The 14,444-nt window shown below is 39.2% G+C and overlaps 1 protein-coding gene across 1 annotated transcript in view; it reads left to right on the top strand.

Annotated features, from left to right (window-relative positions):
* CERS6 (ceramide synthase 6) overlaps window positions 1–13,966 on the top strand; it is a gene marked incomplete at its 5' end in the record, with an annotated part of 328,174 nt that extends 314,208 nt beyond the window's left edge. The window contains 3 exons of the mRNA XM_011988171.1: window positions 4,507–4,663; window positions 5,256–5,279; window positions 8,345–13,966. Of these exons, the coding sequence (XP_011843561.1) occupies window positions 4,507–4,663; window positions 5,256–5,279; window positions 8,345–8,497 (334 nt within the window). The remainder of the gene's footprint in view (window positions 1–4,506; window positions 4,664–5,255; window positions 5,280–8,344) is intronic.
* Between the last annotated feature and the right edge of the window lie 478 nt (window positions 13,967–14,444).

Genomic DNA, 14,444 nt, shown 5'->3' with positions numbered 1-14,444 from the left:
CACCGTGTTAGCCAGGATGGTCTCGATCTCCTGACCTCGTGATCCGCCCGTCTTGGCCTCCCAAAGTGCTGGGATTACAGGCTTGAGCCACCGCACCCGGCCGACACTCAGTATTAACTGTCACAACCACTATCCTGAACTCTGTCACCATAGGTTCGTGATGGCATCATTAAAGTACATACTCCTAAAGTACCTCCCAGAAGTAAGATTCTATAATCACCATTTTAATAGTTTGTCCAAAAAAAAAAAACCAGTTTCCTCAATTGTAACATTCTTGGGCCAAACAAAGGCTCTTTCCTAGGTTTACTGTTTATTAGAGTCTGAGTGTCATATGTTCTCTGTCCCCCAGTATAAATTCCTAATATATTGTTTTTCTTACCATGCTTCTCACTGAGAGATATATCCGTTTGGTGCACTGATTGTATTTTCTCAAGTGTCTCTACGGGAACCCAAGTTGATTTTCAACGAAATCCCATTACTTTTGAGCAGCATCTCATAAGTAATCAGAGGTGCCACTGATTGTCATGGCAAAGCCTATAAATCCTGATGCAGTGTTTCAGAAATTAATGTGAATGCCATGTTGCCAATGGCTGCTCTGACATCCTGTTCAAATTAAGCCAAGCAGTAGCATCAGTCCTAGCGTCACAATGGCGAGAAAGCTTCTCGGTCTATAATCCAGCAAAGGTTAACTTATAATGAATAGCATAATGCAGTCATTGTTGCTATGTACACAGAACTTCTTTCTGTTGAAAGGGAACTAAAGTTTCTCTGAATATCAACATGTGTAGTATGTCAAGAAGCAGAGCTAGTTTTGAAATAAAATTATTTTTATTATTTCAGAGCTTTCTTCTTCATATTTATTGAATTGTTGGATTAGCAAACACATGTCTAGCAAGCATGTTACATGTCTAGCAACGAACGTGTCTAGCAAGCATGTTACTTCCAGGTGTTTTGCAGGATGCTGGAGATAGAAGAGTGTAAGGTGTGCGAGTCCTCCCACACTGCCCACGGAGTTGAGCCTTGTTGTCCCCCTGGCCTGCAAACTGATGTTTAAAGAGATAACTGCTTCTTCAGATAATAAACAAGGCAGGAATGTAGGCATTATCCTAATTTAGTCATTTTTACAAAGTAATTGTATTTATTAATAAGTACTTATTAATTATTTATTATTAATAATTTCTCAAAACCCAAACACCACATGTTCTCACTCATAAGTGGGAGTTGAACAATGAGAACGCAAGGACACAGGGAGGGGAACATCACACACTGGGGCCTGTCGGGGACTAGGGGGTGAAGGAAGGAGAGCATTAGGACAAATACCTAGTGCATGTGGGACTTAAAACCTAGATGACAGGTGGATGAGTGCAGCAAACCACCATGGCACATGTATACCTATGTAACAAACCTGCACGTTCTGCACATGTATCCCAGAACTTAAATTGTAAAAATTAAATTTTTAAAATGTAAAAAAAAAAAATTTCTGGAATAAGAATGAAAACTAAGTTTTTAATTTTTATTGTTCCCTGTTATGGGACATTTTGGTTGTTTGCTGTTTTTAAAATATTTATAGATATTTTATGTCTATGTATTTGAAATTCAGTCTCTGACTCCCTGCCATACTCAATGGCCAGAGCTTCCGGAATAGTGTTAAATAATAATGGTTATACTTTTTGTCCATGGTTTTCCTGATTTTAAAGGAAATAATTCTGGTGTTTATTAATATGCTGATTTGAAAGGGTTACAAAAATCATAGTAAGTCCTTTGTATTCTAATTGTTAAACATCAACAATGAGGAATTAAACATTACCAGGTGTCTTTGATGCTGTTGAAATCGTTACATTTATACCAATTTGGCCTATGTTTGTAATATGTTAACAGATTTCCTAATATTATCCCCCTTCCCCAGAGTGAATACAACTATTTCATGAGGTATTATTCTTTTAATGACTTGTAAAATTCAAATCATTAAATTTCTATCATTTTTAGAATTTTAACATGTTTATTATGTATTACGCTTTAAAGACAACTAGTATGGCAGAGTTGGAGACAAACTGTTAGTCTCATTCTAGTCTGTAAATAGGAGTGGCAGAAATTGGGGGATGGGGAAGAATCTATTTGTCTATTTTATTTTTCATTCTCCTTTTTCCTTTATTTTTTTGAGACAAGGTCTCACTCTATTACCGAGGCTGGGGTGTGGTGGCACAATCATAGCTTCACTGTAACCTGCAACTCCTGCTCAAGTGATCCTCCTGCCTCAGCCTTTCAAGTAGCTGGAACTGCAGGCATCTGCCACCATACATGGTTCATTTTTATTTTATTTATATAGAGATAGGGTCTCGCTCTGTTGCCCGGGCTGGTTTCAAACTCCTGGACTCAAACAATCCTCCTACCTCAGCCCCCCAAAGTGCTGGGATTCCAGGAGTGAGGCACAGTACCTCGCCTCTCCTTTTTTCTTTTTTCTTTACCTCTTATTCCAACTGCAATAATTGTTTTTCTCTCTCTCTCTTTTTTTTTCTTTTTTTGAGATGGAGTCTTGCTATATCACCCAGGCTGGACTGCAGTGGTACGATTTCGGCTCACCGCAACCTCCGCCTACTGGGTTCAAGCAATTCTGCTGTAGCCTCCTGAGTAGCTGGGACTATAGGCACACACCACCACACTCAGCTAATTTTTGTATTTTTAGTAGAGACAGGGTTTCACCATCTTGGCCAGGCTGGTCTTGAACTCCTGACCTCAGGTGATCCACCCACCTCGGCCTCCCAAAGTGCAGGGATTACAGGCGTGAGCCACCGTGCCCGGCCTGTTTTTTCCTTTTCTAATTCACAAAGTTCTTTTCTAACCTCTCTCAAAGCTTTCATCACAGTTTCTTTTGTTTAAATTATCTATTTGTCTTATGTTCTTATATGAGTGATCTGTGTCTTAAATTCGAGAGTTTTCTCTCCCTTCCCTTTAGCCACTAAGTGTTGTCCACCCAGCCTCTCCTCTAGAATCAGATTGTCCCAGCAAAGTGCTGCAGTGGCAGGCAGTAGAAATGCACTTAGGTGAGTTTTCTTGTGGGTCTCCAAACCATCCCTGGGGTAAGCTGAGGAGGAGAGCCGAGAATAAGAATGATTCCAAAATTATGCAGGTGCTGTGCTTCTCTGTGGCAGCAATATGGGTCCAGATGACATGAGTCCATTTCCAAGTGCTTAGGAGCAGACACAGGCAGGGACCAGAGCAAAGCACTAAAACCAGCCTTTGAGGTATCTGCTCCAGGTGGCTGTTGCATTCTAGTTCTGATGGTAGATTACAGAGAGAACCAGTTACCTCAAATAATTTTTCCTAATTCAAATACATACTCTTACATACTCTTAAAACTAAATACATTCATTGTTCTCTAATCATTTTTGTCAAAATCCTTCCGATACTCATTTCAAGACATCACTTCAAAATGATGTCTTTCAATTGTCAGTGCTTTCCCAGGGGAAGCCTTACACAATTAAGGACCCTCTAATGACTCTCCTACTAGATACGAGCCTACGTCTCACTCATATTCTCACTTCCACTGTGTTTTTCCCTGTGCTAGGCGTATGGCTTGTACTTAAGTAATGTTTAGGAGTTAATCTCTTTTTTTACAGTGTATTGGCATTGAATGGCATTCTTCTCACTTATTTAAAGCCCAAAAGCAACTTCAAAGATCATACAGGCCTTTTAACAAGTAGATACCGCATCCCAACCAAAAAAATGAATGAAAATTAATGAAAGAAATGATGGCAAAAGTGAAGGGGGAAACATATGATCCAACAATTCCACTTCTGGATATATGCCTGAAAGATATATACTCAGAGTGATATTTGTAGACCCGTGTTCTTAGTAGCATTATTTGCAATGGCCAAAAGGTAGAAGCAACCCAAGTTCCATTTCAGTGGATGAGTGGATAAAACATGATATATACATATAATTCAGCCTTAAAAAGGAAGGAAGTTCTGACACATGCCACAACATGGATGAACCTTGAAGATGAAACAAGCCTGTCACAAAAGGACAAATACTATGATTCTACTTTGATGCTGTAGCTAAGGTAGTCAAATTCACAGAGACAGGAAGGAGAATGGTGGTTGATGCAGGCTGGTAGAATGGGTAGAGAATCTTGGTTTTGAAAGATGAAAAGTGTGCTGACCATGAATGGCGGTGATGGTTGCACAACAATGTGAATTTACCTAATGCCAGTGAACCGTACACTTAAAAAAAGTCAAGATGGTCAATTTTACGTTATATTTATTTTATCATTTTCGAAGAAGCGAATAGGGAAAAAATATTCAACCTAAAACCAAATGAAAGTCATACCACCAGGGCAATTCTTCAGGAAATGACATTTCTAAGTACCTGGCAAACTTTCATACCATCCTGCCAGAGAGGGGGTAGTTGGGAGACACTGTTGACCTTCTGCTTTAGAGGAGTGACGAGAGTTCCTTGGAAAGCAAAGGAAAATGCCACATTCACTAATCACTTGCTTCTTTTGCTTAGGGTGTTAAATACCACATTATTTGAAAGCTGGGAGATCGTTGGACCTTACCCTTCCTGGTGGGTTTTTAACCTACTGCTGTTGCTAATACAAGGGTTGAACTGCTTCTGGTCTTACTTGATTGTGAAAATAGCTTGCAAAGCTGTTTCAAGAGGCAAGGTAAGCTGTAACTCACTTTTTCCAATATGTCTTAGAAAATTTTGTTTCTGTAATTTCTCTGGATCAACTATTTACTATTTCATATTTCGTCAAAATTGGTATTATTTCTTCAGAATTGAACAAAACTACCTAGAAACATAAACGAAAATGTCATTTCCTTCTCTAGTTCATTTTTTAAGTCTTCAGTGTTCCTTTGCTGGCGATGGCACCCAATGATATGCATTTGTAATTTTAGACTTAATAATATATTATTTGTTGTGTTCGCTCTCACTCCTCCTGTCAACCATGGACCTCTTCTGATTATATTTATACTGAACAGAAATTTAATCACTTCTCTGCTTTTATGAGAAGGATCACTTAGTGCAGTATGCCTGTTTAAACAAACCTTTCTTTCAAACTGAAAAACAAATCTGTTCATGACTTCCAACAAGATTTAGTTAAATCTTTTTGGTTAAAAGTGGACTTGAGGTTGATTCGAATAAAGCTTCCTAAGCCTCAGCTCCCACCACGTGCGTAGAGCAGAGACTTTTCCAGATCGTTCTCTGTGACATGTTCTTACTTGTTTGTTCTCTTCCTTCTGCTACCCTGGAAGGCTGGGAAGTGGAACCCTTTACATGTAAGTTTCTCCTCCTCTCTCTCTGTCCTTGTCCTGAGTGCCTCTTGCCCGTTGGAGGGGCACTCAGATGCTTTTGTTTCCGTGCATATTGTTCTGTCTAACCTATTGACACTGGCTAGAGGCTTCATGTGAGCTGCAGTTCCATGAGCTGCAAGGGACACTAGAGACAGCTCTATTAGGGCCCTTTGGTGTGAGCTTGTGTTCTGCTAAATGTTGCATGATCCAACAGAGAAGAAGAATTTCTTTCACTGGTGTTTAATATGTTGGCTAAAAGACAGAAATAGACCAAAGTAAAGTAGGAGAAACAGAACTAGTTGGAGGGGGAGAGGATCAACACATTGTAGAATGGAGGCCTGAGCATCAGCTGTGTGCCTGACCTGCCCAGGGCCATATGGTAGCACGTGACCATTCTGATTCATCAAGGTCAACAGAGCTGGCCTGTTCTGCAGGGGAAGTAGGGGCATCTAGTCATGTAGTATGAAACCACTTCTCAGCACCATCTCTAGTAGAAATCCTAATTATTTTGATCAATTAATTGTTCAGAAGCTAAAGTTCATTTTTCTCTGTGACCTCTCACTCTTTAAAATGATCATGTATTTCTATTTTAAAGTCTCTCTGTCCTCATTTGGATACAAATTTAGTCAACATGCACAAAACTGTCAATATGATAACAATAACTAAATATGCAAGAATGCTGCTTAGATTACTTGTGTCCTAAATTGCATTGCTATTTCTACCAGACACGTTGCCTGCTCTTCAACTTATTCCTTCTACTTTATGAAGAGATGATAAATAATTTTATTCTAGATCTCAGGCTTCACAATATCTTAGCTGCCCTTGCGGCTCTCACCTGGGACAGTAAGATTCATCTTGGCCATGAGTTATTTTCCTCTGGGCTATTTGAGATATTCTAAATTGTCCTTTCTTTGAAGGTAACGTAAGTATAGATTTTTCTAAGTGCAATTTAAAAAATCTGACTGAGCATGCAAATGTAAATTAATCACTTTGTAAAACTGGAGATTTCTACTTAAGACTAATGGACTTATCAACGTAGTGGAGCTTTACTATAATGCTGGCTTTGTGACTCACAATGTTTAAGTTCAATTACCTTTAGCCATTTTGGAGTCTGAGTATCTAAATCTGTTTGGAGATGGCCTGTGTGAGTTCAGTCCCATCTCAAAGGGTATTGGAGTGAGGTTCACTTTTACGATATTTACTTCATCACCACTGGTTGGCATAAAGCAGTAGTTCTGAGCTTTCGCTTTCTCCTGACCCCACCCACCTGAGAGAGAGGACATTCTCCCACAGGAACTGTTAGTTTCTCAAGTTGGGCAGAGTGGAGGGAGTCCAGGATTCTCATGTTAGAGTGTAATGGTAGCACAGACGGGATGTGATGTGGGAAAGCCCCCCGTTAATTCTGCCATACCTCCCAGGGGACTTTGCCAACCTCCCCAGCCCACCCCTAGAGAATCACAGGAGGACCAGATTGGGAACGTTCCTATGAAGGAAAGCTACCAGGTCTCTTTTGTCACACTACTGAAAAATATAAGTAAGCAGTGATGAGTTACTCAAAAATCTTAAGGCCTTCTAGGTAAGAATGCTTACCATAATTTAGACTTACAGAGTAGGAGGTTCAAACTATTTTTATCTTAAAAGCAGTATTTTCTTAATTTCCCACAAAAATTACTTCCTTGTTAGACAGTAGGATTTTTCTCGTCCTTTATGGTAATGTATAGATTTACATCTTCTCACCGTATTTTGACCTCCATGTGACTTAGGGAGATTGAATGGAGCATTGAAGAGACTTAGCAGGATGGGAGCCAGTTCTTTCTTTTTATGACAGTTTTGCTCTTATTGCCCAGGCTGGAGTGCAATGGCACGATCTCGGCTCACCGCAGCCTCCGCCCCCTGGGTTCAAGCGATTCTTCTGCCTCAGCCTCCGGAGTAGTTGGGATTACAGGCATGTGTCACCACACCTGGCTTTTTTTTTTTTTTTTTTTAGTAGAGACTGAGTTTCTCCATGTTGGTCAGGCTGTCCTTGAACTCCCGACCTCAGGTGATCCACCCACCTCAGGCTCCCAGAGTGCTGGGATTACAGGCATGAGCCATCTCGCCTGGCAGGGAGCCAGTTCTTGATGATCTGGTCAGTGGATTTTCCTCAGGAAATATTTCAAGCTCTACCCCACTCAGCAGGTTCTTAAGATGTCTCCTGGCCAGGCACGGTGGCCCACACCTGTAATCCCAACACTTTGGGAGGTCGAGGTGGGTGGATCACCTGAGGTCAGGAGTTCCAGACCAGCCTGGCCAACATACTGAAACCCTGTCTCTACTAAAAATACAAAAATTAGCTGGGCATGGTGGTGCATGCCTGTAATCCTAGCTACTCGGGAGGCTAAGGCAGGAGAATCCTGAACCCAGGAGGCAGAGGTTGTGGTGAACTGGATCACACCACTGCACTCCAGCCTAGGCAACAGAGCAAGACTCTGACTCAAAAAAAAAAAAAAAAAAAAAAGATGCCTCCTGCTGCCATTTGTTGTGTGACATACGAAACAAAATTCCTAATTAATTATAGCATACACAAAATAAAAATGTAATCATTAAACAATGCATTAAAAAGCCAAATAGGAATTTTTTTCAATGTTCTGAGCTAGTGACTATCTCCATTGGTATGGTTAATTGAGAGCTGACTTTAAATTATTCTCAAGGAGAATGTGATCATCAATGAGTAAATTGATCCATTTGTACTAAATTCCTGTGATGCCGTTCCAGTGGCACAGTATGCTGCTTTTTGATTAAAAGCGGGATTCATGGTCTAGTACGTTCTGAATATGGAAAGATACCTTCAAGAGGTCAGGAAGTCTAGCCCTCCATGATACTTACCTTTGTCGCCTACATTTTATCTCTCCAATGAAGGGGAACTTATTGCTATGGCAATGTTCTCATCCTCTGCAATTTTTTAACATTGGGATCTGTTTCCCTTTGTGTATGACTGCATGTGCTTCTAGCATGCCATACCTTGATGATTTCTTAGGTGCTGGTTATACTCACCTGCTTCTACTCCACAGGTGTCCAAGGATGATCGAAGTGATATTGAGTCCAGCTCAGATGAGGAGGACTCAGAACCTCCAGGGAAGAATCCCCACACTGCGACAACCACCAATGGGACCAGTGGTACCAACGGGTATCTCCTGACCGGCTCCTGCTCCATGGATGATTAATTACTGAAAACTACAAGTCCCAAGCAAAGTGAACTATTTGTTCCTGGAAGTATTTAATAAGTTGCAAATGCAGTTCCTTTCATAATATCTCAGCACCAGAAACAAAAATTAAGATTATCAAAGCATTTTGAATAGTGCACTGCCATGTGTCCTGTCTGTGAATGAAGAAGAATTACCATTCTCTCTATGTAGGCATGCTGTATGTAATTGACACAAGGGAACAGTATTTGCATTTGTACTGTCTTAGAATATTATTTATTTTTTGTATTTGTAAATCTGTGGACAAAAGAGGGTTTCCTCACTCCTTTTACTCACTGGGCTCATGACAGTGAAGGAGATGCTCCATCTGCTTCTCCCCCTTTCTCTTGCTGTAGTCCAATGTGCTATGAGCATCAGTTTATTTTATCACTTAGAGCAAGCAAAATCCAGTGCAAGATTCTCGTTCAGCTCTAAATAGGTTTGCTTTCTTTTTGTTACAGTGCCCGTTTTGAAATTGCCTATACAGTCTCAGTGACCATTTAAACCGGACAAACCAGGTGTTTAATATTCACTCTTCATGGTCAATTCGCAGTTCAAATTAAAGAAGATGGTTGTTGGAGAACTTTTTGAATGGTTTTGTATTAAATTGCTTTGAAATAGATTTCATTTCTTATGCACACAGCCAAGATTTCCTCGATGGGTGTGATAGCTAGTTGAGGGTTAACCTTGTAGGTTACAGAGTGTGTTTGTTTGTTTGTTTTTCTCTGTGATGAGGTCAGTGCTCTGATTCTGAAGGAGGATATTCACTGAAGCTCATAGTTATAAACAAGGAAATCACTGTTAAGAATGGGAATTTGTCTTGTGTTCTGGGAATAACATAAAGAGAGCAGCTGATTTCAGCCAGGTTTTGCCACTACCCTATGATTAGTGCAGTCTTCTGTCACATTACAAAAGAAAGAAGTATATTTGGGGACAAAAAAAATCTTTCAAGAGTTGATAAAAATTACATGTGCAGTGCAAAGCACTTTAATGCAACTAGCTTTCAAGAAAAAGCCCTATCTAGTACTTGATGTTGATGTTTTTATTTTGCTGAGGAAAATAAAGCCAATGGGAGAGAGACTATTTTACCCTTTGCTTTTCTCCTTAAACGTAATCCAGATGACTTTCCTGTTACTAGACACTGAGCAGCATTACACTACAATGCCTCTTTGGTTTCCAGGAATTTTTTTCAAGTGGGGCTGTTTCTGGAAAAAATGAAAAATTCTATTGGACAATGGCAATATCAACAATGAGGAAAAGTACTGAAGAATAAGTTTCCATAAGTCTTCTACACAGCAGTGTTATTTATGTACAGATAAGAAAACTGTATGTTGGCCAAAGATTTTATCTCTTCTTCTAACTTCTAGTAAGAGGAACAAGGGATTATAAAACCCTTCATAAATCAAGAAGGCCATCACTTAAAACATGAACCCCAAACAAAAATGCCGTAATATAAATGTGTGAATCAGGGCCGTGAAGACAGTAGCAGAAATGGTAACGAGTGTGCAGAAATACCAGAGAGTGCATATCCTGCTCAGAACCATTTACATTTAATTCAGTTCTTTGAAAAAATTAAAGCTTTGTGCCCACAATTTGCAATCTGTGGGTTAATAGTTAAAAGAATGCTCCCAACCAAAAAATTCTTACTGTAATATTATATCTTTCCCTACTTATTTACAAAATAATGTTTCTGTTATGGTCCATAGTAATAATTGAAGAGGCTTAGAAGTACATCTGGTTGTTTATTGGGAAAACGATGCAAATAATTCTGCTTTTAGAGTCTTGTTACTTTATTTCACAAAACAGGCCTATGTCTAGGAGTGTAATTTGTGGATGGTTGAGTTTGTAAGAACAATCATAGAAGGACTTGTTAGTCATCAGAACATCTACTAAAATGCAGGTATATATATAAAAGGTAATAGCATAGCTGAAAATTTTGAGAAGGTAAAGGTTTCTTAATTAAAATATGAACATATTTAGCTTACTTTAGTGTCTGGGGCAAGTCCTCTCAATGGGTAAAATTAACTTTAGAGATCCATAATGTGTTCAGGTTTAGATCATATGACACCCGAGCACAGAAGAATAATTTCAAGGAGGTCAGCTTGTAAATTAAAGGTTTAGAAGAATTGCATAAAATGAAGTAAATTGGGACTGTCATTAGCAAAGACAAATCTAAGTAATCATTTTTCCCCCCAGAAGTTACTTAGAAGGAAAACTGGCAACACTTGGGGCCTCTCTCAGTGATGGCATTCACTTCACACAGTCCTCTGTGTTATCCAGAGAGTTTTATTTCATTTTACATTTTAGGGCAGAGTTCTTTGGGGCTAATTAAAATAGGGTTTGCAGGCTTTTTATAATGTAGAATAATATATCTCTGTCTGTAGCTTTCCCGTGGTAGCCTGATAAGGCTGAGAGAGAAAAATATGTGCAGTATCTCATCCTCCCCCTGTGCTGGGCCATAGCTTTGAAGTGTATTTTGTAAATTCAACTATAGGTTAGTCAGAGTGCTGTTTCTCATTAATTAACTTAGCCTGTGTTGATATCGCCTCCTTCCTGGTCACATTCAGAGCTTCCCAGGGTAAAAAGGGGTATGTAGAAAGGATTCTAGAAGAAGGAATACTTTATTCTCTAATGTTAATAGCTTCTCTGGATCTCTTAGTAGGGGGAAAGTAGAAAATCAAATAGAATTTGGCCTCAGGTCAATAAATTATATAAAAACGTGTGTTCTATTTATGTATATGTATGTTTCTCCAAAAAGTGATAAAACCAAAATATCACTGACTCATCCTTACCCATATTCTTTTCATAAAACCCACTCACCAGGTACAACAGAAACTTCCCTCCTTGTTTGTCAGCCTCCTGGTCATGTTCTCCACACACCTGAAGGTGGTAGAATCTTTTCAGCCTCTTATCTAGAGAGCTAAATATGGCTAAGTGCAGGTCATAGAGAACCTAAGACCATTGTATAAGCCAACTACAGTTCACCTTTCCAAATTTGGTCCTATGGATGTTGAGCATAGGGAAGCAACTCTCAGTATTTTGGGTTATTCAAGTATATGTGATAAAAATGCAAATGATTGCCGCTTTACCCCAGGGTTTTATTAGCATCCTACTTCTGCTGGGCTGCCAGACAGATGGTGCCCTGAGGTCTTATTATATAATGCCACAGGCATCTGGTCAAGGTAAACAAGGCAGAAAGGGTAGGCAAGAAGCGAGATAAAATCAGATCACCTTTGATCAAAATGGTTGGTGAACCTCCACATGTCCAGTTCTGTTGCCAAACTTTCCATTCTGAGTATTTGGTGGAGTTTGAATTAGAGCAAACTGAATAAAAGGGCCTGAATCTTCCACTTTATATTCAAACCTCATTGTTATTTGGCCTAAGTAAAGTCAGATTTCATTTCCGTTTACCCGAGTTCGCTTTAAAGAGCTTTTCAAAGAGAGCTTTATAGACACCCACAATTGTCCCCAATCTCTTCATGATTTTGCATTAATAGTTGTTTTTGTCCCTTTCTTGGAAATGTTAATGCCAAAGTTGCCTGAACATTTGAGTGTTTTTCTTAATTTGAAGTATAAAAATTGTAAGATTCCAAAGGTATTAAAAGATTGTTTATCAGTATGTATGGTGATGTCATTATCTCCAGAGAGGGAGGCTTCAAGAAACCTTTGGAAATAAAAAGTTAAATGTTTACATTTCATGTGGTATTTGAGGTCTTCAGGTTCTGATTAGCTTACTTTTTTCCTTTGTCCTTGGCTGATTTCTGCTTTGTAGATAAATAATAATAGCCCTGAGGTGTTTCTAACATTTAAATAAGAAAAAAATCACATCGAAGTCAGCCTGCTGGAAAAGTGATCACATGGCAGTTCCAGTAACTTGTATGGAAAGAGAAAATGCAATGAGCCAGTTACTGCACTTGCCACTACCATGCTGTCCATGGAAGGAATGATCAACAGTTCAATTGTCACAAGCCGCCCTTGAAGAAAACGCAGCAAAATATTTTTAAATGAAGATATTGAAGTCCCCAGAGCCAGTGAAGGTTTCTTTTGGTAAAATGAAATTGTGCCATTCTCAAATTACCCCGTAGTGATGAGCACTGACTGGTTCACTGGCCACATTTTAGTTCTTCATCGTAATAGGCCAGAAAAGGGCTCTGTGGTTTACCTTTGTGTGCACTGTCCCCTCCCCACCCCTAGGGGGCACTCAGTAGCTGCTGAGAAGGCCTGTCCACGAGGCTGTTGGAACCCCTCCAATAAATACTTAGAGATAGTGTATCTGATGCTTGTTTTCATGGAGAAAATTGTATTGGAGATCATAAAGCATCATGAATATTTTTAATAGGATCAGCAGACACCCAAAGGAGAAGCTTAGTCTTTTCCAGGTATTTCCCACTTGAGTTCAACCCAAAGCCTTTGAAAGGAATGCATTGCCATATGGCCACATGCTAAGACCCCACAGGATCTAACATGGGGTCTAAGAAAGTCTCTGCAGCCGGATAGTACATGGTGTCTCCACAAAACTAGGCATTCTGGAGATTGCCCAGAAAGGGATGGGAGGGGACCGTTAACTTAAGATCTGTCTCGCTTATCTCATGCACTCACATTACTTTCAGCCTCCTGGAGTTCCTGATAAAAGGAAGCCAGGGTGTTGACATTTTTTAGCTATTGATTTCCCAATAGCTTGTGGATCAGTTGTACACCCACACTTCCTTCTCTGCCTAATTCCATTTTTCTGAAAAAAAGTAGTATGCCTATATATGTGTGTTTTTCTTAACACAGGTCCATGAAAGTTTGGCTTCATAGTTTGATGTCTGTTGTATGGCCTAGAAACCAGGGGGCAACAACTATTGAGATGATTTCTGTATTCAGTGAAAAATTCTATTTCATTGAGACAATTTTTTCTTTATCCACAGTAATTTTTTAAAACTGTCATCGTGAAACTACCCTTAAAAAAATAAGATTGCCTGCAAAAAAAGAAATGAGCTATGGAATAGGAACAGTTATGTGATGATTCTGGAACTTTAACTTAGAGCTTCATTACTTTAAGAATGGAAACAACCTCTGAGTTTGATTTTCCAAAGTTTCATAAAGCCCCTAAGCTCATGATTTTCATCAACTCTTTGCCCACATAGTTATTTACCTCCAGAGCCATTTGTTGTCATAGAAGGGGTGGTGGTGTTTGGATTTGATTTTTTTCAACTTGCAGTGAGAAATAGGATAGGTGACAAAACCTTACTTGTTTTCTTAAGACAATTCAGTGCTTGAGCATCTCTGTCAGAAATGGAATGAAATACTGTTAGCCAATTAGAATTATTTTATGTATTGTTATTGTGTTTTGCTGATTTTTATATGAAAATATAATTATTCATTCTTGATCTCTGGAAGCAATCATTATTATGAGGATCATTTTACTTTGGAAACACTTTCATAATAAAGATAAGTATTAAGAGTGCAGTGTAAGTGCCCTTTACTGTAAATGCTAACCAGCTCATGTGGGTAAAACATCACATCTCACTGGATGAGGTTAATAAGGGCTCACATCATCCCAGTAGGTTGTTACAAGCCTCGTCAAATCCCAGTATCACTGTGATCATTGAGAAACTAATGTTACATTAACTTGGATAGACTATAGTGTTTCTTTGAAAATTAAGATTAAAACCTCAATGTTAAATGTTATGTAGCACTTTATTCTGGAAAAAAAATATGGTTTATAGAGTTCATCTGAAATATATCAGGTTGTGCTTATTTTAAAGCAATTTTAAAAGAGGCACTTAGGATAAACAACCCAAAGCACAACAGAAAACTTCCCTTCTCTGTGTATGCACCCCTTATCGGAGTTTGGCCCACATCATCTTCTCTTGGTTTGTACCTCACTTTGTTAGAACTTCTCTCCATCTTTCTCTGTCTTTCCTGTGAAATACTGTCTCTCTCA

Source organism: Mandrillus leucophaeus, unplaced genomic scaffold, assembly GCF_000951045.1.
Source record: "Mandrillus leucophaeus isolate KB7577 unplaced genomic scaffold, Mleu.le_1.0 Scaffold324, whole genome shotgun sequence".
Lineage (NCBI taxonomy): Eukaryota > Metazoa > Chordata > Mammalia > Primates > Cercopithecidae > Mandrillus > Mandrillus leucophaeus.
Note: the sequence above shows the minus strand (reverse complement) of the source record. Positions and strands in the feature narration are given on the sequence as shown.